At 38.2% G+C, this 27972-nt stretch overlaps 1 protein-coding gene across 1 annotated transcript; it reads right to left on the bottom strand.

The window, feature by feature from the left end:
- Positions 1 to 28: 28 nt before the first annotated feature.
- LOC125229758 lies at positions 29 to 27971 on the bottom strand. The gene is made up of 9 exons (XM_048134693.1): positions 27695 to 27971; positions 24547 to 25487; positions 22840 to 24452; positions 22413 to 22674; positions 21735 to 21851; positions 18251 to 18360; positions 12890 to 13022; positions 11230 to 11465; positions 29 to 533 (listed from the first exon to the last, which is right to left on the bottom strand). The coding sequence occupies exons 1-9, from the start codon at positions 27813 to 27815 to the stop codon at positions 458 to 460; spliced, it is 3609 nt and encodes a 1202-aa protein (XP_047990650.1). The 5' UTR covers positions 27816 to 27971; the 3' UTR covers positions 29 to 457.
- Between the last annotated feature and the right edge of the window lies 1 nt (position 27972).

Raw genomic sequence — 27972 nt, 5'->3', positions numbered from 1 at the left:
CAACCTGGCCGAAACGTTGGAAAAAAAGGTAAAATAATGTTAATTAATCGCGTTCGACCTGTATTTGACTTTAAATATAGGTAAAATATTACCTGAAGTCGAATCGTCTTCTGTCGACGAACTGTATTCACATCACTAGAGGTATCATCCACGGCCCCCGATTCTCAATAAACGGATCGCCATTGCGTTCAACTATCCAAGAATATGACAAAGCGTGCCAGCTGCCCGGTATCGGCATAACAGTCGTGCATATTAGACACGACGGGTTATTCCAATAGTTGAACACAGTCTGATTGTGGTTTAAAAGAAAACCGGGTAGAAGGACGGATATGTGGATAAAGCCTTTGTCAAAGGGGCAGGGGTCGCCAACGATATGGTTGTAGACGTACGTGAAAGATGGTAGCAGTATTGTTTGGTGCAGCGGACATGCGTGGCTCCGGCACGGAGAGAGTGGGTACTATTGGAACTCGTGGGTGAGTTTGTCTTCGGCGCACACTCGTGAGGTGAGAAGGCCTGGATTGCGTTCGGTGTAGCTGGAAATGGAAAGTATTGTATTGTAATAAATTAGTTTAGAACCATATATCATAATCTAATTAGGAATTGTCGTAAGAACGTTTAAAACGAAAACAGATAATCACTTGATCAGTTTCATGTGAAGAAGTTTTTGTTGTGTAATACTATAAAATGTTCAATCGTTTCTCAAGGCTTCGGTTTTGTGGCCATATTAAATTCACAGTCATCGGCAATTCCCGATAAGTTTGTACATTTGGATCACGTCTCCGATTTGGATGAAAATTGGTAGGCTGATAGAGTCCATGATGCTGAGCAAGATCCACTAGGTTTCGGAGATCAGATCGGATCGGAGAAAATCGGAGACGTGATCCAAATGTACAAACTTTTCGGGAATTGCACTCATACGAATATGTTGATTAGTAAAGTCTTCCTGGGATAAATTGTCGGTACCAGAGGTAAAAATGCAACCACGCTTCAGAATTTTTGAATCGTCCTTTTCACTAGACAGCTAGTTTCGCGGTGTAAGACTAAACAAACACAGCATGTTACTAGTACATCGACGAAATATCATGAGCTCAAAAACAAAAGGTATCTAGGTTTTGACAAACAAGACCAAGAACAGGTGACCCTCACGATATGAGAATTCAGACTTACACAGACCGTAATGATAGCCCGGTAATTAGGTACCTTATTATTATTTATTATGAGCCTATTGTGTCCCATGCTGGGCAAAGGTCTCCCCCCCTCTTTTTCCATTCCTCTCAGTTTTGTGCGACAACTGACCAGTCTCTCAAAAAGGAGTCTAAGTTATCCCGCCATCACCGACGAGGTCTGCCGGATCCTCGGTTTGACTCGAGGGGCTCCCACTGCGTGGTAGACTTGGCCCATAAGTCATTCGGCATGCGACAGACGTGGCCAGCCCAGTCCTACTTTAATTAGGTACCTTGTCATTTTCTTTTTGGCCTATGGTTGTCTACATTATCGTACACATATTACGATCTCCCGTCGGTAACATCAACTAACTTGGTAGTTAATCTAAGTACAAAACACTAAAACATAATAGGAACTTAAAGCCTGAACAAAAACATATGACTACGCGCCATGTTGCGGAATTTCATTAGAACTATTTTTAGGGTTCCGTAGTCAACTAGGAACCCTTATAGTTTCGCTGGTGCCCGATTGATATTCCGAAATAAAATACGCCGATTTTCGGTACGCCGACAACGATTCGCCGACGTCTTTTTTGGCCGAATAACGATTGGAAAAGTCTCATTTCGCATAATATTTGTTCGTAAACGGAGTCGGTAAGCAGAAATTTGATACGCCGATTGACTTTTCGTCGAATAATCATTCAGTAATTGTAAAAATTGGCCGACAAAAAATTAGTCGAAACACAATAGGTCGAGTGATCATTTGGTTTTTTTTTTTGGTGAGTTGGCTGAAACTTGCGTACAAACTGTCCTGCGGATTCAAAAATCTAGTTGTTAGATCGTTTATAAGAAACTCACATTTATTTCAACGTGTCAAAATGTTCTGATTTTAAGGATTAATTTTAGTTAATTATGTATTGTTGCTATCAACTCACCAAATTTTTACTTTTAAAATTTTTAGTTCTCCCATTCGGAAATTAGCACTTTTCTGTTCAAGAACATAATGTTAATTGCCAGAATATGTAAATTATTACCGCAACGAAAAGAATTTCACTGAAGTGTGGGGTGCTCCGGGTGTAATGATAACTCAAAAGTCAAGTCAATACTCTTTCTTTATTCAATAAAAATCGTGCTTATATACTATCCTGGTCACGGTCAATAGTCATTCCCATCTGTTTTAACATTATATTTTATTGTATGTTTTATGACCAATAATCATTACTTTAATTATACCATAAACTTTATGATTATTTATAATTACATCGTAAAACTCTATGATCCATAACACACAGCTGCATGAGCATAGGGTTGTCACTCTGTATGAGATGAGTTATATATCATCAGGGTTGTCACACTACACTACAGCTTTCCCCTTTTTTTAGGGTTCCGTAGCCAAAATGGCAAAAACGGAACCCTTATAGTTTCGTCATGTCCGTCTGTCCGTCTGTCCGTCTGTCCGTCTGTCCGTCTGTCACAGCCGATTTACTCGGAAACTATAAGTACTACAGTGATGAAATTTGATGGGAATATGTGTTGTATGAACCGCTACAAAATTATGACACTAAATAGTAAAAAAAAGAATTGGGGGTGGGGCCCCCATACATGTAACTGAGGGATGAAAATTTTTTTTTCGATGTACATACCCGTGTGGGGTATCAATGGAAAGGTCTTTTAAAATGATATAAAGTTTTCTAAAAAACATTTTTCTTAAAGTGAACGGTTTTTGAGATATCAGCTCTCAAAGTCGTAAAAAGTATGTCCCCCCCCCTCTATTTTTATAACTACGGGGTATAAAATTCTAAAAAAAATAGAGGTGATGCATGCTAATTAACTCTTTCAACGATTTTTGGTTTGATCAAAGTATCTCTTATAGTTTTTGAGATAGGTTGATTTAACTGTAATTTTGGTTAAGTTATTTTGAGTTAAAAATAGTTGGATTATACATGACAACTGTTTTTGGCTTTTGACTTTTTTTTTTTTTTTTACTTATTTCTACTGGGATACATTTTTAATTGATTATAGATTCTTAATTAAGATCTGAATATAATAAAAAATCTTATTGCTAGTTGGTTATGCAAAAAAAAATCATTATAAGTTTAAGATAGCTATATGTGTATAGTGTATAGGTGTGTATATGTGTGCCAATGAGTGTTTTTTTTTTTAGCAATTCCTTACTTGGATGGTGTCATCTGATCATAATATGTTTTAATTTTACTAATGACATTATTCATAAACACTTTACAATCTTCCATTAGATCTGTTGTCTTTGCCTGTCATATTGACTTCTGTATTTATTTGAAAGGGATAAAAACAATTTTAACCTTATTTTTGTGTGCAGACGAAATGCATCACAAACGGTAAGGGTATACAACGCATTTTCATTTATGGCTATTACTCAGCTCAATAGTTCAATACATATTTATTTGCTCAGGATACAAGAAAAAAAAATTATCGCTCACCCTGGCAATTACAACATATTATATAATATTTCATATATTGTGGCATCACTTTTAAAGCATCACACAATTTCACTAATAATTTCGTGTTTGTTTCGCGTTATGCTTTAGGTATTTTTTTGAAGTATTTTCTATTCATTTCATTTTTTTTTTTTGTCTAACTGCGTTGTGTTTGTGATTTTAGTTTTACTACTACACGCTATAGAAGAAAGGATGTAGTTGCGTAAAATTACACTTTTGGTTTTGGGTATTTATATTGTGGTGAAAATAGTTCGACTTCTAATTTTTTTTTTTTGAATTTTTGATACCGATTAATTTGAAATTTATTGTTGGCTGTTTTTTACTTGTATTAAGTTGGTTGTTTTTTTTGTTAACGTGTTTGTACGTGAGTTGTACTCGAGTTATGTATATTTTTGTCATTTTATTTTAGTAAGGTCTGATTATTTGTGGTATTTTTATAGATGATTTAAACTATTTTGTATAGCGTAATCACGCTATAGTATTTTTTTTTAACAAGAAAATGCCAAGAGATGTTAATTTATTTGGTAGTTCAGATTTTTTTTTTTTTTTGCTCGAGATAAAATATAATAAATTAGTTAGTTTATTTGAACTTTCTAATTTTGAGGTTATAATATATATTATATGATATTTGTATTCTAGTTACTTTTGTGAGTTGTGTATGCAGTAATTCTGACTTGTGATTTGAGTTAAAAAATAAATTGTTGTATGTATAGCGATTGATGTAGTGAGTATTGTGGTTATTTTTATTTTTCATATTCTTATCCCCTCTTTTTTTTTTTAAGGTGTTTTTTTTTTAGATTTGTATTCCTAGTTTAATAAATTTTTATACCTATGTCGTTTTGTGATATCAATTTTGTTTGGGGTAAAAGTATTTGTTTTTAGTACCTACACCTCTTTTCCGCAGATAAAACCTGCTTACTAAACTTGTTAGAGTTTTTTTTTTTTTTTTTTTTTTTTACTACTGGCGATTACAATTATACTTTTAGTATTGTTCATGCATTCAGGCATTGCTTTTAAGCATCACACTATTTTGTGTGTCCAAGAGTCTCCACGATTGATTCTCGATCGAATCATGGTCAGCCGTCAAGGATTTCATACCTGCTTGTATTACATAGAAATCAATTCCCATGAGCCATAGTACCTTAATGTCTGCATTGGGAAATAATGTAAGCTTCTTCGTGATACATGAAGTTCACTTTTCTTTTAAAGAGTACACTGCGCATTTTAGCGCATCCGGTCGGCCGACCCTACATTACAATACATAAATATTAAGGATACAAAAAATATATTTATTATAGCGCGCTGATACATACTCAATAAATGTAGTATGTTTTTCCAGACATATGCTTTCACACATTAGAACGCAATAGCTTTGCGTGTGCCCAAGGACCTTCACAATTGAGAGCTCGCTCGAATTGGTTTTGGTTTCAAGGGGGCTGTGTCTGGTTTGTATCCTGGTGTACTCTGCTTACATTATAATTTACTAGCTATACCCAGTATAGTTAATAATGTCGGTTTGAAAACATAAAAGCATTTAAGAGTCACAATAACTTTTAGGTGATCAGGCTAATCGTTGGTTGCGACACTTAACTGATTTTGCTTTCCCGACAAGACGTTTTTCTTATGTTTTTTTTTCCTGTTACTTGTAAACATACTTATGTAATTATTTAATTTTTTATTTTTTTATTTAAGTTTATACAATTTATATTATCCTCTTTTTACTGTCATTAAATAATATTAATTTTACATATCAGCAGTTTAAAATTCTTTTTTTTTTTATATATATACTTGTCCTTAGTACCTTACAGCCTGAGATCTGTCCGGTCTCGCTACTACTGAGAGAGAGAAAATAAATTATATCTATACATCACTTTTTTTATTTTACGAATATTATGTGATTACTGGATTTAGGCTATGTCCGTTTTTTTTTTTTAACTGCCTGCCTGATTTTTAAATAATAATAAATACGTTTGATAAGGTGTTTTTTTTTTCTATTAATATTTACGACCGGAAACGTACAATAAATTGGAAAGAATAAGATTAATTATATTTGATAAAAATCAGTCAATTTCAATAGCACGACTTTTATTTTGTATTCGATTACTTTAATTTTTATTATAGTACATATAGTACAACAACAAAACAGAATTATAGAAAAAAAAAAAAAGTTTTTTTTTTTCATACCAATGGCATGGGACCATTTCTCGATTTTCGAATTTCTTTTGGGTCCCATATAAGCTTTTGATCTTGTACAGTAATGGGATATTTGAATGCAACAAGTTGTATGTTGAATAGATACTTTATATCTATATATATATATTTTTTTTTATCATGGAACATGAGTTCTGATTAATTTATTATAAGATGTCCTGACAGAGTTGTTTCACCTTTTATAGGTAGTTATTAATTATGTAAAACTTGATAGTTTCGTATGAATTTTCCGCGATCTACTATTTAACTTTTAGAAATTTTTATTATGATTTGTTTATTGAGTCTGTTTGTCTTTTCTTTTGTTATTTTGAAGTATTGTAATTTATGAACTAATCGATTTCTGGAGTCTGATAGACTCAAATAGTGTTAAAAAATCTGGTGCTTTTTATAACTCTCTATAAACATTTTTTTTTAAATACCTACAAGAACTTTAATATACTTATTTTTATATATATATAAAAAAATTAAAACTTATTATGGAAACATAATAGCGATTAGTGTGAATATGTAATGGATTTTATATTTTACCCTGTTCCGCTGTTTGTGCGCTGGGCTGGGGCGGGTGTGGCACGCGGTGCCACCAAGTGCGTCGTGGTGCTGCGGTGCGAACCTGTGGCGTTGCGGAGGGACCGCGGTGCTGCGAAGGGGCCGTGGCGCTGCGGTGCGGAGTAGCTGGTGGACGATGTTGCGCTGGGCTGGCTCCGACGGCGCTCGGCTTACGCATGGCCACTTCAATATATTGCCGCTCGATCTTCTTATTGTCCATCTTTGTGGTGGTAGTGGTTGTGATGGTTATTTTTGGATTTTTGAACGCGTCTTCGCATTGTTCAGTCCAATTGAATGGCGTCGATGACGGTTGCGGCTGGTAATTACATGCGCGGTTGTGGCGAGGACGTGCTTGGCTGTGGCGATGGTTTCTGTGGTGGTGGTGGTCCATATTTGGCTATAGCGATGGTGGTCGTGGTGTCGGCGGCGTTGGTATTCGCGGTGGGTCACACATAGGCTGCTTCGAGCTGCCCAACTGGTAAGGTGACGACTGAGTTGATATGAGAGACAAAAGCGGCGCGGATTAGTTACGGCGGCGGGGGGTCGCACTCGGGCTGGCTCGAGTAGCACGACTGGCTAGGGTCGCCATGAAGTGTGGGGTGCTCCGGGTGTAATGATAACTCAAAAGTCAAGTCAATACTCTTTCTTTATTCAATAAAAATCGTGCTTATATACTATCCTGGTCACGGTCAATAGTCATTCCCATCTGTTTTAACATTATATTTTATTGTATGTTTTATGACCAATAATCATTACTTTAATTATACCATAAACTTTATGATTATTTATAATTACATCGTAAAACTCTATGATCCATAACACACAGCTGCATGAGCATAGGGTTGTCACTCTGTATGAGATGAGTTATATATCATCAGGGTTGTCACACTACACTACATTCACATTATACATAGTTTAAGAAAAAAAAGTGTCTATTAAGTGAGTAATTTTTTTACAACAGCGATAATTCATTCATTCGAAAATATTTTAACAATTTATAAAATGTGAAACGTTATTCGACTAAACGTGGCTTAAACGAAAATATTACTTTGTTAAATGAAAAATGTCCAATAATAGTTCGGATAATTTGCACAGAAGCGAACTGAACTGTATGCGAACCAAGATTCTACGTAACGTTATTCGACCAAAAGTGACAGCGATAGTTTGATTATTCGGCTAAATGGCATTCGGCGAATCGTTGTCGGCGAATCAATAATCGGCTAAAAAATTGTCGGAGAATCATTAGGTAGCCAGTTTCGCTATGTCTGTCTGTCCGTCCGTCCGTCCGCAGATAATCTCAGTAACCGTTAGCACTAGAAAGCTGAAATTTAGTACCAATATGTATATCAATCACGCCAACAAAGTGCAAAAATAAAAAATGGAAAAAAATGTTTTATTAGGGTACCCCCCCTACATGTAAAGTGGGGGCTGATATTTTTTTTCATTCCAACCCCAACGTGTGATATATTGTTGGATAGGTATTTAAAAATGAATAAGGGTTTACTAAGATCGTTTTTTGATAATATTAATATTTTCGGAAATAATCGCTCCTAATGGAAAAAAAAGTGCGTCCCCCCCCCCCCCCTCTAACTTTTGAACCATATGTTTAAAAAATATGAAAAAAATCACAAAAGTAGAACTTTATACAGACTTTCTATTAAAATTGTTTTGAACTTGATAGGTTCAGTAGTTTTTGAGAAAAATACGGAAAACTACGGAACCCTACACTGAGCGTGGCCCGGCACGCTCTTGGTCGGTTTTCTTTATATTATACTGAACTGTCACCTGTGTTATATGGAATAACAGCGCCCTCCTGACAATAGTCATTAGTCATATTATTTCTGGTCAGGTGCGCAATGCCGCGCTCCTAGAGAGATTATTTAGTTACTGGCTTGATGACCGGCCCGCGCCCATAAAGAGCAGCGTGTGGAACCGCGGGCCTCTCACACAAGCAACTTGCGAATATGAGTCACTAGACTATAGTCTAGACACTCGCGAACTCAGATTAATAACCACTACTTGCTTACTTTATTCCTGTCGAATTAGTATTTATTTTTCTGCAATTTCCGAAAAGTTTGTACATTTGGATCACGTCTCCGATTTTGATAAAAATTGGTAGGCCGATAGAGTCCGTGATGCTGAGCAAGATCCACTAGGTTTCCCAAAATGTCCCAGGTAGTTTGTATGAAACTTTCCTTTTTTGTTACCGAAAATGTATAGAAATCTGGTAACAAAAAAGAAAGGTTTCATACAAACTACATGGGACATTTTGGGAAACCTAGTGGACCTTGCTCGGCATCATGGACTCTATCAGCGTACCAATTTTTATCAAAATCGGAGACGTGATCCCAATGTAAAAACTTTTCGGGAATTGCTCTTTTAATAACCAAAATATACGTCAATAACGGCCCAGCCACGACATTGGGCTAAGCGCGGCAGCGGTGAGCGGCGGCCATACATTGGAGCGAGACACAGCGATGGGACTTTTCATTCACACGTACGGCTGCCGCTCACCGCTGTCGCGCTTAGACCAATGTCGTGGCTGGGCCGTAATCTGTAGTTACGCGATGCCCCTCTCCCTGAGCCGTCGCTTAGTGGCCGGCTAGATGACCGGCCCGCCTGGGCTGTGCAGGCCGCGGCCCATTATAAAGAGCAGCGTGTGGATCCGCGGGCCTCTCACACAAGCAACTTGCGAATATGAGTCACTAGACTATAGTCTGGACACTCGGGAGGAAATCATATTAATAATAAAATAAATAAATAAAAATAAAATAAAATGCGTTTATTTTCAGACAACATTGGTCCATAGCTTTGTTAGTATGTAAACTTGAACTTATATATATATATATGGCCTTAGCGTCTATTTCAGACGATTTATGGTGCAATGACCGAAAGACATCGCTTTTGATGACTAAAGAGACCTATGCGAGAGCGACACATTTTGCCACACATCTGACAAGGAAAGCTTCCAACCGATTGCGACGTTTCGCTATGGTGTCTTCTTTCCCTTTTGTCAGCAAGTGCCGCAAACCAGGTCTCATCGACGAACTTGCGACCATCTCCAACGCACTTGAAAAACTTGAACTTAAACACTAAAAAATAACTAAAACTAAATGTGTTAGTATTATAAACTAGACTAAATTTAATTACAAAACTTTAAATAAGTAACTCAGCCTGGCCGACCGGATTATCGAGCCACACGCACCACCGGAGCATGCAGCTCGCTAAACCTGCCGAGCACGGCACTGTCTGGCCTGCCGGCCACGACCTGCAGGAGACTGTTGGGGCTTCCCCTGACCCGTCTGATGAGCGACGTGACTTTATTGCGCATAAGTGCATAAAAGTCATCAGTGTGCGCGTCGGCAAACATACCGGACGCGCTGCAGTATCGAGGAAGCCCCACCATTGCCCGGAACAGATTATTGTACAATATTATACGCTTTTTGAGTATGATTGGTCCACAGACTGCTGGTGTAGAAAGTTTGGCAATATGCCTTAAAGAGCGTGACCTTGACCTCAAGGGTACAACCTGCGAATCTGCGAACCAGCATGTTTCCTCTTACAGTCAATGCCCTTCTTTCCCTTTCTATGTCACTATCATCTTTTAACTCCTCATTGAGAATGTGCCCAAGGTACCTAAATTGCGAGACCTTTTGCAATGGAGTACCATTGAGATTTAGTGGTGGAACAGTTGCTGGAGGTTTATTTTTTCCTTTAAATACCAAGAGCTCACTCTTTTTGGAATTATACTTTAATCCATGCTTCTCAGCATACGTCTCGCAAATAGTTATTAATTTACGCAAACTGCCAATCGTGGGTCCCAGCAGCACCATGTCGTCTGCGTAGCTTATATTGTTGAAGCAAACTCCATCCACATGACATCCAACATGGGTGCTGCTGAGTTCCTCGATCAGCTGATTCACGTAAATGTTAAAAAGCCTTGGAGATGTCAAACCTCCCTGCCTCACCCCACATTCAAGTCCATACTGGTCAGACAGCAGCGAGTTGGCCCATTTAACATTATTTGTCTGATGTTGATACCAGTAGGAAAGTACGCCTATGAGCTCGGCAGGGACACCCGCATCCTCTAGCTTCTCCCACAGGACATCATACGACACTAAGTCGAAAGCCTTCGACAGATCCAGGAAACAAGCGTACACTGGGGTTTTACGGTCTAGGTAGTACTTAACTGTGTTCTTAACAGCCAGTATAGCACTCTCAGTAGACAGACCCTCACGGAAGCCAAACTGTGCGTCGTGAAGCTTAGTGTGTTTATTGAGATGCCGGTCCAGCACACTATCAAACACCTTCGATATAACGGTAGCCAGTGAAATAGGCCTGTAATTTGGAGGAGGGAGGGGTAAACCCAAACAACGATGGATGGATTGTGTGAAAGAGGACATGAGAAAGAAAGATGTGAGTGTTGAGATGACGAAAGATAGGGGAGAATGGAAGAGAAAGACATGTTGTACCGACCCCACATAACGTGGGATAAGGGTAGGAGGAAGAAGAAGAATTACACTTGTCCGCTATGTCCCCTGTCCTGTCCTTCACTATCGGCACAACCAGCGTCCGCATCAAGTCCTGTGGGAGGTAAAATGGCCTAAACACAGATTAAACAATAAAGTGAGCACTCGCGGCAGGTGCGGGCCCGCATGCTGCAGGTGCTCAATACTGAGCCCGTCGTGGCCAGGCGATTTCCCTCTCTTCATGTTTTTAATTGCGTCTTTGATTTCTTTGCAATATTAATACCACTACTTGCTTACTTTATTCCTGTCGAATTAGTATCTCATTTTTAATAACCGAAGTATACGTTAATAATATGTACTTACGCGATGCCCCTCTCCCTGAGCCGCCGCTTGGTGGCGGGCTTGATGACGGGGCCGCCGGGGCTGTGCAGGCCGCGGCCCGTGATGAAGAACAGCGTGTGGCAGCGCGGGCCGCGCACACACTCGCGCAGTCTGCGAATGTGCGAGTCTAGGAATAGGTCGAGCGTCTCTCTGGCTTCTAAGACGCGCATGAAGTGGAGGTCTATGGTGGATTTGTCGGTGTTTCTGGCCGCGTGGACCTGGAAAACGATATGGAGTTTTTTAGCTTTTATCCTGAAAAATACATTGGATATCCGACGTTTTAATTACGGAACTGGATTGATAGCTCTATAAAAATAAGCATCACTTACTGTACAGTCGCGTTCATTTACTTATACACAATTACGCGACGAAAAATATCTGAACACGACTCTAATATTATGGGCATAAATGCGTGTGACAGATGTGGCAAAAGGTGTCGGGCTGCCATCGGACTACTAAGCCACCAAAGACGATGTACCGGCACCACACAATAAAATCACTGCAACAATCATCTGCTAAGATATCGTGGCCAGTGATGATGATGAAATGCGTGCTCAGATTTTGTTCGTGTATGTAAAAAAGTATCTATCTTATCTATCAACATTACTTATCTGTAAAATTCCACGTAAGTGAGAAGACATAGGTACAATTTTAAATGAAGATAAATAATTTGGTATTCCGTTAGAATATATACATAACAAGTCTCCTCAAAAAATTGGCCTACTCACAGGGTGTTCAGGGGCCTATGACAAAATACAAATAAATACTTCAATTCATTGGTGGCGCGCGTGCCGCGGCCGCTACAAGACACAATCGCAAGCGCCAGAAACACGCTGTCGAACATCTGCGAACATACCTACCCTACAGCAGAGACTACAGATCGCGGCGGATCAAAACGACCAAGGCCTTAAGATACTGGATCAACTTGACGAACCCTACGCTAGATCAGACGCAACGGAACTACATTACGATTCCGTCGTCTGCCAGTGTTTAAATTGTGTTCCGTATTAAAGTGGTCTTCGTTTCTGTGCATTTTCATCTGTTCTATCGTTTCGCAATGTCTTTCAGGCTAGCACAGCTGGCACTCTCGCCCGCGAGTCCATACTTGAAGTCGCGCTTGATGTATGGACTCGCGCGCGACAACGCGTTTCGCTAAACCGCCAGATAGTAGTAAAGCAGCGGTATCATGATGGTGTTTTTGAAACTCTTCATAATCATGCCGTCACATTCGCACTTGCACAAAGTGACAAATGATAACACCCGTCCATATTACCCTTGCTGAAACCCTTTTTTATTATGTATAATTATGTATCAAAGCAAAGACATATGTAACTCCGTATAAACGGATAAAATCTAAGAAAAAAACGTACCTCAAAGCCATAGAGAAAAAGGTACGGTGGCCTAGATGGCTTTACACTTTTGGGGAACGCTCAGCTAGATGGCGCTAATATTAATATTTGACATTTTAATACATATCAAGCTAAGAATATGGGCGAAATTGTCAAAACTGAGGTTCAAAAGTTCTAAGCTTGTGTCGCGAGATGGCAGTCTATGCACTGTGATTACACATTTTACTTTGACAGTAACTCTCTATAATACTCGATCCCCTTTGATCAAAGTAAATAATCAAAGATGAACATACCTGCATTAGGGAAGCAGCAGCCAAACTGTTGGCATGGTCGAACTTCTTCTTATGCAACACCGCTACTTGGGAGTAATACGTGGCGATGTGTGGCATGTTGCGGGCCAGGTAGCTTTCTGCTCGCAGTCGGGACCTTGACAATAGAACATACTTGAGTAAATAAGACTTCTTACCTATTAGGGTCACTTGCACCACCGAAATTGGAGGGTTAACCCGAGGTTAACCCACCATTTTATATAGAATTTAACAGTTGACAGCCCACTACCTTTGAGTTAAGCGGGTGGTGCAAGTGGGCCTTATACAGGGTGGGGCCTGTAACAAAAGCAAAAAATTAAACTGTAGGCTAATATACTCCTTAAACTGACCAACATTTGTTCAGTGACTTTTAAAAATTATGAAGTCTTTAAATTTTTAATGTGTCTCATACAAAATAAATATTAGCTTCAATGTACGCCATTATTGTTGTCATTGACGTTGTCTGTCACACTTTAGACTTAACAGAATTCGCAATACATTACCTCTTAGAAAAAACTTTCAAGGGTGATAAAAATCAAAACACAAGTTATTTTCCGACAACCGACCGATCAAATCCTGTACTGATTCAGATTCAGGGGCTAACTCCAGCCAGCAGATCCTGCTGCAAGGACTAGGAAGGGGAGACTACAGGGGGAGGAGATTTTGATACGTAATAGCGCTGTAGGCTCACGTGACTCTGATGATTGAGCCTAAGAGGCAGCGAGTCGTTGGATATGTCTGCGTCACATCTCACCGACTAAGAATCGAACGCAGAATCAGACAGAGTACGTTTGCAAACCGGCTCATTGCGCAGCAACCGTTGCTGCCCCGCCGTAGGTCCCCGCAGCCTGTCCAAGACACCAGAGCACCCAGTAGATAGGGTTGGGAGTGTAGGGTTTGCAGTCAGGATAGTAGGAGAGACGGGAAATTTGGATTGTACATACATTGCGAACTATTGTCTGAGGTTACATCAAATTCAGCCGACCGCTCAAATCCTGTACTGTAATGAAACTCTCGTGTATTTAAATTGTTAATTTTAAGATTACTGCGCTCTTACAGGGTTGATTTTATGTATATGTTTTGCAATAAATGTATTTGTCCGAGTATTTTCTGAATTTGGGACGGAATTAGCGTAAGTTGTTAACAAAAATTAACTTACTGTCAGTTTTGTGACGATAATAAAATTAAGCATGATATTTCTACAAAAATATTGTTTTTGTGTTAATTACATAAACTTCAAGCAATAATCTACATTCAGAATGTGAAAAAAGTAACTTTTCAGACAGATTTCATGCTTAATTGTCATCACAAAACTGACAGCGAGTCAATTTTTTCTGAAAATGCCCGTCTTTGTCTTTAATTGGTGTAGTGTTACTTTGTTAAAAACGATACTAATATGTAGTAGGTAGGTCTTATCGGGTTTAACCTCGCAACCTGTGAGCTGATAGTGAAAGTACAAAAGGTTTTGTTTTGGTTACAAAGGCTACCTTTGTCAAATATCTACACAACCAACCAATTGTACGCTAATTATATTGGGTTGGTAAGAAAGTAATGAGCGATTGATTGAATTCCACATAAAATTTTTGAGAGAGTTCTAGAATCTTCTATGGTCGAAAGTATATAAAGGGCGAGTCGCACAGTTTCTCGTCAGTCATTCACTAGCTGTCGCCGAGCTAATATAAGGAAGAACATGGACGAATTAAAAGTGCATGTAAGGCATTGCTTACTATATGAATTTCAGTCTGGCCATTCAGCCGCCGAAGCAGTGCGTAATATATGTCAGCGTGTTGCTCCTGAAGTTGTGTCTGAGGCCACGGCGAAACGATGGTTTCAGCGGTTTCGTAGTGGCGACTTTTCATTATCAGATCAATCTAAGTCTGGTCGACCGGTGAAGATTGATGTAGCCAAATTAAAAACCTTAATTGAAGGAGATCCGAGGCTAACGAGTCGTATTCTTGCTACCGAGTTAGGCTGCTCTCATGTCACCATAGAAACACATTTACACGAGTTGGGAAAAAACTACAAATTACAGTGTTTGGATACCGCACGAACTTGATAGAGATCAATTAAACCGCCATGCCGATATCTGCATACAACTTCTGTCTTTTTGTCGCACATTCAACTGGTTGGACCATCTTATCAATGGAGATAAAAAATGGGTCTTATGTATAAATCACACACGCCAACGTCAGTGGCTAACTCCAAACGAAAAAGGAATAGAGGCACCAAAAACAGAGCCTCACCCGAAAAAAGTTATGCTGTCCGTTTGGTGGGATATTCATGGTATTATTCACTGGGAACTCCTACCAAGTGGAATGACTGTTACCGCATCAGTATACTGTAATCAGCTTGAAAATTTAAGCCAAAAAATCTGTCAGAATCGTCCACAGCATGCTAAAGTTATTTTCTTACACGACAATGCTCGCCCACACATTGCAAAAGTGACTCGGCTAAAGCTATTGGAGCTAGGTTGGAAAGTGATACCTCATCCACCGTACTCTCCAGACTTGGCACCTACGGATTACGCATTGTTCAAATCGCTAAGCAATGCCTTGAATGAAAAAAAGTTCGATGATCAAGCCCATCTACGACAGTACATAGCTGAGTTTTTTGAATCTAAACCTAAGAACTTCTTCGCCGATGCTATTCATTCTTTACCAGAATGATGGAGACAAGTAGTAGATAACGAAGGCCGTTATATTTTTAATAAATGATTAAAATAATAAATTAAATAAAAATTACAATATTGGTTATGATTCGCTCATTACTTTTTTACCAACCCAATATATAAATGTGCCTAGTCAGTATACAGATATATTTATTACTAGCTTTTGCCCGCGGCTTCGCTCGCGTTAGAAAGAGACAAAAAGTAGCCTATGTCACTCTCCATCCCTTCAACTGTCTCCACTTAAAAAATCACGTCAATTCGTCGCTCCGTTTTGCCCTGAAAGACGGACAAACAAACAGACACACACACTTTCCCATTTATAATATTAGTACGGATTTGTGTAAGAAAATTTACCCATGTGGTCTAAGCGCGACAGCGGTGACCGGCAGCCATACGTGCGAATGAAAAGTCCCATCGCTGTGTCTCGCTCCAATGTATGGCCGCCGCTCACCGCTGTCGCGCTTAGACCAATGTCGTGGCTGGGCCGTAAGGGCTAAATTGTGATGTGATGGGCTGTCACTAGGTCACTACAATATTACAATATTTTTTTTATACTACGTCGGTGGCAAACAAGCATACGGTCCGCCTGATGGAAAGCGGTCACCGTAACCTATGAACGCCTCAAGGAGTGTCACATGCGCGTTGCCAACCCATTAGAAACTTGTACACTCCCTTTTGGTGTGTTAAGTATCGTTTTCTACGTGCGATACGAAACTCAATCAACTGAAATTGCAAGACCTTCATATTGTTACATAAATACATTGTTTCATTCGTCTGCCGGTATTAATCGGCGATTACAGTACCTACATACAATAAATACATAAACAGGAAATATTCATCCTTCCTGCATTTTTTATAAAAAGTAAAATTTACCGTCAATATCGAAACAAAGCATTGTTTGCTACCTAGATAGTGGCCATCTTCTTGACAACAGAAGCTTCTCCAAGGCGGTCTATATTGAGACTTTAGATTTTAAATGTTACCAGATCGCAATATTTATTTTATTAATTTTGATTAGACAGTTCCAGAGCGCGCAATGTTGCGAGGCAATATCTCGGTACGGGAATGTAGACATTGTAGACAAGCCTTGACCGATGCCTTGAAATCAGGTCGACTAAAGCAGGTCTATCGCAGTCATATAAAAGCCTGACCACACTGAGAGAAAATACAACCAGTTTTCATGTTCGTTCAACAAGTTTTTTGGTTAAAATTCGGCAATATATTTGAATCAACAAGTCGATTTTATAAAAACAACCTGACACATATTGTTTTAAACATACGTTTGGCTGATTCAAACGGATAAACCGCAACAAGTCGAACTTGTTAAATTCACAATGCAAATTTCTCTCAGTGCAGGGTGCGTAGCCGAATGGCACAAACGCTCAAGAAACGCTCACGAAACGAAACGCTCGAAGATATCTATCTCTATCGCTCGTGCGTATTGGCGCGACAAAGCCAGACTAACTGGCGCGGCGTTTCGTTTTCGTTTGGCGTCGGAGAAATGCCATTTGGCTACGCGCGCAAAAATATATCAGCGCCATGTTGCGGAATTTCATTAGAGCTATTTTCTTTATACAGGGGCCAATGATAAATGCATTTTTGAAAATTGAAATAATAGGATTTTTTTGTGGTAAATAATAAGTATATTTAGAAAGTATGTCAAATAAATAAATTTTACGTTTTAAAAATTAAATCATCAAGATGTCGTCCGTGGCGGTTGCGGCACTCTTCCAGCCTTGCTTGTAAATTTTGAAAGACTTTCGTCAGAAGTTGCGGAGATATTGCTTGGATTTCTTGGCGAATGTTCTCCTTTAATTCTGCTGTGGTTGCCGGATTATTTGAGTACACTTTACTTTTCAAGTAACCCCATAAAAAAAAGTCAGCTGGAGTTAAGTCAGGGCTCCTGGGAGGCCAAGCAATATCACCCCGAATCCGAACTCAAGTCGAAAACGCCGACGAACAGACACATAAGATCGATTGATTTCATAAAAAGCTTGAATGCAAAACGCTCGCTGTTCTCCCGTGTAAGACACCATTTTGAATAAAAATTTACTTTTTTTTCTTTTAAATGACACCATTATTATATGCCATTGTTTTGTAATTTTGACAAAGGAGGTCGAGACAAAAGTGAATTTATCACTGGCCCACCCTGTACTATACTGAACTGTCATCCCATATATAAGAATAACAGCGCCCCTTGACCATAATTCTATATTTCTGGGCGGGCTTTACAGTATGGTTCAGACATGACATTGGTCTACGGTGGAAGCAGCGAGCGGCGGCAATATATTGGAGCGGGACAGCGATGGGGGCTTTTCATTCGCACCTATGGCTGGCGCTCGCCGCTGTCACCTTACACCAATGTCACAGTATAATAAAGAGCACTATCGTACAGTACGGCCACTCCCGCTCCCCGCTGAAAGTGCCGCCCACCCCCTCTCGGTTACCTCACAGTTACCGCCTGTCAAAAATGCGAACAGTCGACCTGTCATATTTCACTCATACAATCCTAGTACGCGTTCACCGACACGAGCTTAGACTATGTGCTAGGAACGCGCCTCTTTCATATATTTGATCGCCAGTGTCCGAGGTGTGCCAATGTCGTAGCCTAACGCAATTTTCCGTACGTAGTCTCGCGACGTTGCTAGCTCTGTGGAACCGCTTATTTAGCTACTTACAGATTTCGCTGCTCCAAATGTTCGTTGGCTTTCGCTCGGTACTCCTGTACAGTGTTCATGTCGACCTTATCTTCTTTTGGTAGCAAGGGCCATTCAACTTCTGACAGCGCCTGGAATTCATAATAAATAATATAAATAAATATTATAGGGAAATCATACAAGAATTTACTATGTACAGTCACGGACTTCACTTGTTGATCCACTTATAGCTCGTTTTATACTGGAACGTCATAGCTTAACTATGGTTAGCTCTGAAATGCGCAGTATAAATTGAGCTAGAAATGGATCAACAATTCAAGTCCGTGACCGTACCACGGTAAGCTCAAGAAGACCTGTGTTAGCCATTCACTGCATAAGATAGCCAAAACGCTGCCTCTTAGCAACCCAAAATCAAAGTCTCAAAGAAAACCAAAACAAAGAAAAGAAAGAAAAACAAAGGTTGACTGGAAGAGATTCCATTAAGGGATAAGTCCGCCTACATTGTATATTACTGACTCTGTAACTGTGTCTCTTTTGTTTCCTTTATGTACAATAAAGCTTATACATACATACATAAAACCTGTTCCACTTGCAAACATTAAACATATTATCCCACAATCACTCTGCTTTGCATTAAGATTGACTAGAAGTGAAGTGCCTTAAGGCAAAAAATTCGCCTTTTTTTCTTTTGTGCAAGGAAATAAAGTGGCGTGTGTGTGTGGATTGAGTGAGCACCTTCCGAAAATAAAAAAAAATATGCTGATCATTTAGTAAAAGTTCTAAAACAATTGTAAAACGAATCCCTGAATTTGTAAAAAGATAAATCAAAAGATACAGCCATTAACATGTGCTCACTCAGTTCTCACAAAATACCAACGAAAACAGTGAATATATTCATTTAACATATAATATTTATATACTAACATTTAGTAAAAAATAGGCCAACCTACCTCTATAAATATTAGATCACCTAGTGACGTATTAAATTTTTTACAAATAGTTTCTTATGCTCACTCAATCCACACACTTTTGAAAAGCCGAGTTTTGATGAAAAACATAAGATTTAGACCGCTATTATATGTGTATAGTTTAGTAAAAGTGAAATGGGAATTTGTAAAATACAAAACGAACCACTAACGTGTCAGGTTTTTTTATAATAAATTTTTGTAAGTGCTCACTCAGTCCACACGTTTTGAGAAAGTTAAAAATGTAAATATCTTACGATTTGTAGCACCTAAGACACTCGAAAGTACTTCAACATTTAGTAAAAATTTTTACTAAATATCCACCATCTAATATTTTATATTCGTTGTTTGGTTTTAAAGATATTCAGACATAACTTTTCTCATACAAATGTATCAAGTAGGGTGACCACACTATGTCGGCTCCTGATTTTCCCCACCTTCCCATTGTCATATTGAGATTGGGGAGTTTCGTTCAATTTTGATAATAGTTTACCGGATTTGTAAGTGGGAGCGAGAAAAGAATAACTATTTCTCGCTCCCACTTACAAATCCGGTACGCTCATCTGTTAGCGCGATTAGATTACCAGGTTCTGGTTTCTTACTAGTGAAGTATTATATTCTTTTCCCCTCACTAGCTCGGAAACACGTGTTTTGTCCTTTAATACCAGCGGGTAAAAACGCATTTTATTCACTAGTGGGTAAAGTAATTTGACCTTGAATAAAATCAAATTAACTGCTTTAAAATGGATAAAAGTAGGTAAATCTAGTAATAAAGATGATTTACCACCTGTGGAACTACTGGAAGCAGTGATAAACGCATTTTTTGCGTTGTAGTTTCCTCGCTATAATGAGGGGAAAAGTTTTGTGTTACACTCGGGTGCAAATCGACGACAACAACGTATAGGGTGCAAACTGCAATTATTTTTTTCAGAAAATTGCACCTTACCCACCAACGTACAAGGTGCTATCTGCTACAAAAAAAAATCGCAGATTTCGCCTTATACGTTGTTGTCGTCGAAATGTATTTTACTTCTCGTGTGTTAAAAAACTCGCAAGTTCAGGATTCTATTCTCGAACCACTCGCTTCGCTCGTGGTTCAACTATAGAATCCTTTCACTTGCTCGTTTTTCAATTCCACACTCGGCGTTAAAATACAACTTTGCCCCCTTGTATAACAAATAACTATTGTTTCTTACCAATTATCATTCATGTCCTTTTTAATGCATGCATGTCGATATGGTTATTAACCTGACGTCGATAAAAATTACACAATACACATCATCACTAGGCCAAGATAATAACCTAAAAACAGTTTGCAGATGGATAATTAATATGGTATTAGTTTAATATTATCAAAATTGAACGAAAGAAACTCCCCAATCTCAATATGACAATGGGAAGGTGGGGAAAATCAGGAGCCGACATAGTGTAGTCACCCTACTTGATACATTTGTATGAGAAAAGTTATGTCTGAATATCTTTAAAACCAGACAACGAATATAAAATATTAGATGGTGGATATTTAGTAAAAATTTTTACTAAATGTTGAAGTACTTTCGAGTGTCTTAGGTGCTACAAATCGTAAGATATTTACATTTTTAACTTTCTCAAAACGTGTGGACTGAGTGAGCACTTACAAAAATTTATTATAAAAAAACCTGACACGTTAGTGGTTCGTTTTGTATTTTACAAATTCCCATTTCACTTTTACTAAACTATACACATATAATAGCGGTCTAAATCTTATGTTTTTCATCAAAACTCGGCTTTTCAAAAGTGTGTGGATTGAGTGAGCATAAGAAACTATTTGTAAAAAATTTAATACGTCACTAGGTGATCTAATATTTATAGAGGTAGGTTGGCCTATTTTTTACTAAATGTTAGTATATAAATATTATATGTTAAATGAATATATTCACTGTTTTCGTTGGTATTTTGTGAGAACTGAGTGAGCACATGTTAATGGCTGTATCTTTTGATTTATCTTTTTACAAATTCAGAGATTCGTTTTACAATTGTTTTAGAACTTTTACTAAATGATCAGCATATTTTTTTTTATTTTCGGAAGGTGCTCACTCAATCCACACACACACTAAAGTGGCAGCGATTTTGACTGGGTAGTTCTGCATTAAGATTGACTAGAAGTGAAGTGCCTTAAGGCAAAAAATTCGCCTTTTAACTTTTGTGCAATAGATTAAAGTAGCAGCGATTTTGACTAGGTAGTTCTGACAGCCTCACCGGAGCAAATGTTATTATAAACGTCAAACATCAGTGAAATTACATTTACTTAACAAGTGCACAGAATTTTAAGTCGTTGCAAACTTAGCTTGATTCAGACCAGTCAGTGCAGACAGCACCATGACCGGGGCTTCCCCTTTTCGAACAAAAGAAAATCGCAATAAAAATTAACCAACTACCTACGTTTATTATCCTCGAGTTACAGTAACGAGGTGTTAAGTAACCGGGCCTCCCCTTCAAAACTATTCAGAATCAAATGTTGGTAATACCTACAGAAATTACTGATAACATTAAGTGCTAACCTTCTTTTGTTCCTCAATCAGCTTTTCGTGGCGTTCCAGTTCTTTTGTTGTTATAAACTTCGTTACGCCATTTTCTTCTTCTAGTATTTTGGCATTGCCTGTTGATGATAATAATACCTGGAATTTTATAAGACAAAAATGAGTTACTATACTATTTTTGTTTCGAATTTTACTTATTTCATTCAGACGGTAGAAGCCATTGTCTTTCATTTTCTCTAAGTATAAAACTGGCGATTTTAGTTGCTACCGCCACCTGAATGCTCCAGGATTTCAGATAGTTGATATTACCAGGGGCGGCTCACTCCGCGATTCTATCGCCGCGCTAGAAGTACATGCCGGCGGCCGCGAGTTCGCGGCCCATTCAGTGGTGACGATCTTCGCGCGGCGCAATAGAATTCAATGTCGGCTGCTAGCGTGCGGCCCTTTTGTTAATGTAGGTAAGAATTTAAAATGGCGGCATTTTGTGAACATCAAAGGAATGAGCATTCTGAACTTGTACTATTATAGAGGTATATTATAGGTAATAATGCTCGTAATGCCTAAACGTCGACAAATATACAGTACTAATGCTATAAATTGACCTGTGGTAATAAAATCACATTTAGGCAGTATATTCTTACCTCAACTGTCAACAGTAGGCTGGAATTGTTTATCAATAGGTAAAGTAACCCTTCTTACCTCAACAGTAGCTTGAAAATTATTGTCATGAGCCATCAAAAGTTCAGAGAGAACTTCTGGATTCACGTCAGGGAACAAATTGTACAACTTCTCTCTCGTCATTACAGCGGCTAAATCATTGGGCACGTTATTGCGCCATTCTGCAGTTATCTCCTTCTTGTAAATGGACAGAGCTAGTTCCATGTCCATGATGTCTTTTAAATCTGGAACGGCGGGCTCTTCCCCCGCTTTGGCCAATTGTTCTTCTTTTAAAGCCAACTGCCTGTAATATATAATTTTCATTTGAGATAATGCGAATATAAAATATCGAAATGATTAAGTGGGTTAGCATACGCACAAGCACACTTACCCAAAATATAAATACTCAGAAGCATTCCAAATGAGCAAATATTTTATAAATTTATAAGCTGGTGATGGCATATCTCACCTCGCAAATTCTTCGTCTTGGCGCAGCATTATTTCCGACTGGCGCGACTGCTCGTCTAATTGATACATAAACGACTCAATCCAAAGAGCGTTAATTTCATTCAGCAAGGATATTGGCATGTTTACCCTGGTCATTATATTGTCTGGATATAGCATGTCGTTTCGCCCAAACATGTTGTCAAGCTCTGAAATGAAGACTGCTCCCAAATCGACATTGACTACTCTTTCCCCATCATCACTGGAAGCTGTTTGAGAATCGTCGTCATCGCTCAAATTATCCGCTGTCGGTTCAGGGGCAGTAGATGTTGACGCTATAGGACTGTCTCTTTCTTTATCTTCTGTCTCTTGTTGAAGTGCTCCTTGATCATCGTCCACTTCACCCCGTCGCATTTTTCTGATCTTCAAACAGTGGTTAGAGTAATGACTGTCAGATATAACAACGTTTTGCTCAATTTGACGTTTTAACTGTATAGAGGATTCCGAAAGATTTTTATCTTTTTTCAATTTCGGTGTACTTGGACCTGATGTTCCTGGAGTCACTTCCGTCGGGCTTAGATCAAGAATGGGAGTATTTACTTTCGGCTGCGTATTAACGTTTGGTATTATGTTGTATGCTGCTAGACAGTCACACTGTTCGTCGTCAACATCTTCTGTATCCGAAATGTCCCCAGTACTGGTGTGCAGTTGATTATTAGCCATGCCGTCTAGAACAATGTCGACAGCCCAGTTTACATCGCCTACACATTTGTCAAATATGTCTCTCAATTCCACTTTAGATATATTCTTGAACAGTTTCCTAAATGCAATAAAGTGTTTCTCTTCATTTTTGCACCTGACGGTTTCAACTGCGATGTGATCGTGATCATTTGTCATACTGCTTTTGTCCAACGTTCGTTTATTAGGAATCTTTTCTTCGTTTAGTCCCGTGTAGTAAAAGTTTATATCTCTAGGTGTAGCAATAAGAACCTTAAGATTTTTAATATTAACCTCAGTGTCTCCAAATTCTACACTAGTCCCTTTTGTTGCTGTCTGTACTTCAATATTTGGTGTGTCCAGTATACTAATAGTAGGTTCACACTCAGTCCATGATGGCATAAACATTGAAATCTTAGACCAATCATTATAATGGGAACTGGTTGGCAAAAATCTATCTATTCCTGTAGAATTATGTTCAGCATTTCTAGGTGGTTTAGGAACAAACCCTGAAGCATTTCCAGTGAAAGATTTTGCTGTTGATTTTGATTCTTCGTTCCATGCATCTCCATTTTCCCATTCTTCTTCCAGTTTTTCAATTTCCTCTAACTGTTTTTTCACATCTTCAAGTTTGACAAACTCAACTTTATGAATTGGATCATTGTCATTATGACCTGTTTCATTATCATTACTGGTTGCATCACGATCACCAGATTTTTCTTGTTCAATTTCTATACGAGTTTTTATTATACGTTCTTCATGTGATCGTTGTTGCGTCTCACATGCATTATTTGAAGCACTATCTGCATTGTTGTGGCCTGTAGTAGAAAGTTCCTGTAGTATTTCGTTGGTCTTCTCAGCATTTTGAAAATTTGACATCAATCCAAATGCATTTCCTGGCTGACTTGTTGCTGAATAGGCCTTTAAAATTACAAAGAATATATTTAGTAAGTTGTGCTTGCAAAAAACTTAAATGACAAATACTACAAATAAATAAATTTATCTTGAACTTTACCTGGAACTGACGGGTCTGAATTGACGATGCAGCACCATGTTGATCTTGTCCAAAAAGGGGTGGAATGTTCTTTATTATTGGAAGGGCTTTTCCGGCAGGATATGATAGTCCAAAAAGTTGTATTAAGAAAGCACCATTTGGGCATTCTTGGAAGGAATCCAGTAGTCGTTTTAGAGTAGAAATGTTGACATCATGGGAATTTTTTCGAGCCAGAGGTCCAACTTTTTTAGCCCATGGAGTATTCGGTTCTAAAACCTCTATTACGTAACTTTTCCGGACCCCTGCCCTAACATATGGCTCCATGTGCCGTATCTCAACGTTAGTATTATCGATGATTATAGGGCTCACATCACGACCCATAGCTTCATAAACTCTGTTTTGGTTCCAAAAGTGTGCCTCTGGAAGCATGTGCTTTTGAAATTCATATCTTCCCCTATGCATAAAAAAATCATCAGTGCTAAATATGAATGATTTATGATTCATGTCTGGACACATATATTCAATTAGTTCCCTTGCCAAGAATGACTTGCCGCTTCCAGGCAAGCCCCTCATTAAAATCAAAATTTTAATTCCTTTTTTGTGGTATTCAACGATTTGTTTTGTTTGTGGCGTCCATATACTTATTTGTGGGTTAATTGCTCTTTTAGGAAGCTGTTTAGGGAAAGCTCCTTTGGTTTGTGACGCTCCAGAATAAGATAGTCTCGGCTGTGATACCTGCATGTTGGCAATTTGAGAGTTTCTTGACACAGATAAACTTTCTGAGGTATTCATGAGGGGTTCAATGGTTGTTCCAGTAATCTGTGAGGTTGGTGGGAGAGTTGGATATCTCGCAATATTGTGTGGAGATACTTCTGTTTGATTAGGTGATGGTGCATTATTTGATAATTCGCCAGCAGAAGAATCGTCTGACATGTTGACAATAATATCAATGGCTTGAGTCACTGGAAACCAAAATATTTATAATAAAATTGTCCTCACATAAGGGTTAGGCAGAGCACATGAAATTGCTCAAGTTGCAGTGCTACTCTTAGTAATTGAGGGGTTGAAAGAAAATTAAATTGTAGTCGCCTCTCGCTCTATTGCACAATTGAACCCAACCCATATCCCACAGTCAACTTCTACAACACCCACGGGAGGAAAGGGGGTGTTAAATTCATAACATAACCTGGCCTGATTGCATATATGTACTCACGGTATAACAGCATGATTTGCATTAGTTGTTATGTAAATAAAGTATTTGACAAAAGCTAAGCCAAACAAACAGTCTATAAAGTGGCAAAGCCTGCACTGTAGTTCTGAAGGTGTGCTGTTTTTTTATCAATGAAGTATGTAATTTTTTTATGTTATAACATAGGCTAAGTTGTTAAATAAAAATGTAAATACCACTTGCTGCAAAAATTAAATAAACATGTAAGTAGTATTAGGTTTTATTGAATAAATAATATAAGGTACAACGGGGCAAATCTCAACTGGGGGGCAATTGTAACTAGTCCATTTTTTCCATTATTACACTATGATGTTAAATTCTACATGTATACACTGAACAATCCTACCATATATAACTGGTGGACACTCTATTTAATAATGCAAACATAGTAAAACATGAAAAAATTGACCAGTTAAATTGGCCCCCCAGTCGAGATTTGCCCCGCTGTACCTTATGCCATTCTTAGGCAATAAATCCCAAATTGTAACTTATTATGCAAAAGGATTGTCAAGTAATTTCAATAAAGATACAAACGAAATTTCGTTCTGGTTATGGTATGCAAAGATGAGGTATCTTTTACTTAAGAATGTCACACACTATTGGAGGTAATTCGGCAAACATTTTAAGACTATAATGCTTTTTGTTTCCTTTCGGTACTTGATTGGATATCCGATACAGTCACTGGCAATAACATCATACGAAAAGATGGTAGCACAAATACCTGACAACTCTTATGGCTCTACAATAGACTGGGTCAGATATTTTTGCAGCCCTTGTTTTGTGCGATGTTATTGCCGGTGACTGCCCTCCTAAGCTGAAAAGTGCTATCTCAAACAAAAATCCATAGCTAACTTATACTTAAGTATTTGTAGCTGACAGTTTGATTTTCAAAATCATTTGGTTTTGAGATAGCGCCACTTGGCTTAGCAGGGCAGTATTAGTTTTTAGACATTTCAAAGTAACAAATTTGTTTGCTGTTTCAGCCCAAATTTTCTTTAGGATAGCTAGATAGATAGATAGAATACTCTTTATTGGCACACCTCAGCAAGATACAGTGGAGACAAACCAAATGATTATAAATAGAAGCATACAACAGGCGGTCTAATCGCTAAAGAGGGATCTCTACCAGACAACCTTAGGATCTAGTTCAACAAAAAATAACTCCTTATGTAGGTACAAATAGACACAAAACAAGAACGTAACACGACTGTTTTGTTTTGACTGGTGTTAGTGTTTAAAAAACACATATCCCATTTCAAAAATTAAAAGTTAATCTTATTCATTTTCAAATGGAGTATTAAAAAATAAGATAAAGATAATATGGTTAAATATTATAAGTTAAGAAAAAAGTTCATAAACATTCTACTTTCATTGACAAATTACAAAACTAATTAAAAAAAAACTAAAAATCAATAACAAAGTTGAACAAAGGACATGTAACATACATGTTAATAAAGACTGTAATTAAAAATATGCAATAAAATAAATATTTACCTATTCAGAGCAGTTTGTTTTGACTTTATTTACATGTCTACTAGTTTTTAAGCACATAAATTAAGAACACTGATAACAGCTATCATGTTATTGATAGCATTAAAATATTGAAACAAAGTATATGCACTGATGCACCTAGGTATTAAGGATATCAATGCCCCCCAACCCCCCATTATAGATTCTGCGTCCTTGATAGCTACGTGTTTTATTGACTTAGTAAAAGTTTATTTATATGAATGTTTGCCTTCATATAAACTCAAACATGTTATTTACTCCACAAGAAAGTAAGAAAACTTAAGAAAACTAAACGAACACCTATGCATATCTTCATTTTCATGTTTTGCGCGTTTTGTTTGTGTATACTGCGCATGTGTCATTCAGGATTAAGCGGGGGAAATTGGCAATGCCTAGGTCTAGTAGAAAACATCAATAACTATAACTACTTACAGTCCCCACCACAGTGTTCCACGATTGCGCAGACTGCATCTCGGGTCATCACTTCACCGAATAAACTCATCACAGAGTCCACAACGCTCGTAAAAGCTGAACTCTGATCCTCAGGATCCATTTTAAAGGGATTGAATCAAAACAACTGTTTCATTTATACCGAACGACTAATATAAATGTGCCATCTGTTTTAATTAAAACGTCCGTATCGTTAATTCTGTTTTCCCTTTTAATACCAGTTGTAAACATAACGTGTTTATTACGAAACACAAAACCAT

Source organism: Leguminivora glycinivorella, chromosome 9 (assembly GCF_023078275.1).
Source record: "Leguminivora glycinivorella isolate SPB_JAAS2020 chromosome 9, LegGlyc_1.1, whole genome shotgun sequence".
NCBI lineage: Eukaryota > Metazoa > Arthropoda > Insecta > Lepidoptera > Tortricidae > Leguminivora > Leguminivora glycinivorella.
Note: the sequence above shows the minus strand (reverse complement) of the source record. Positions and strands in the feature narration are given on the sequence as shown.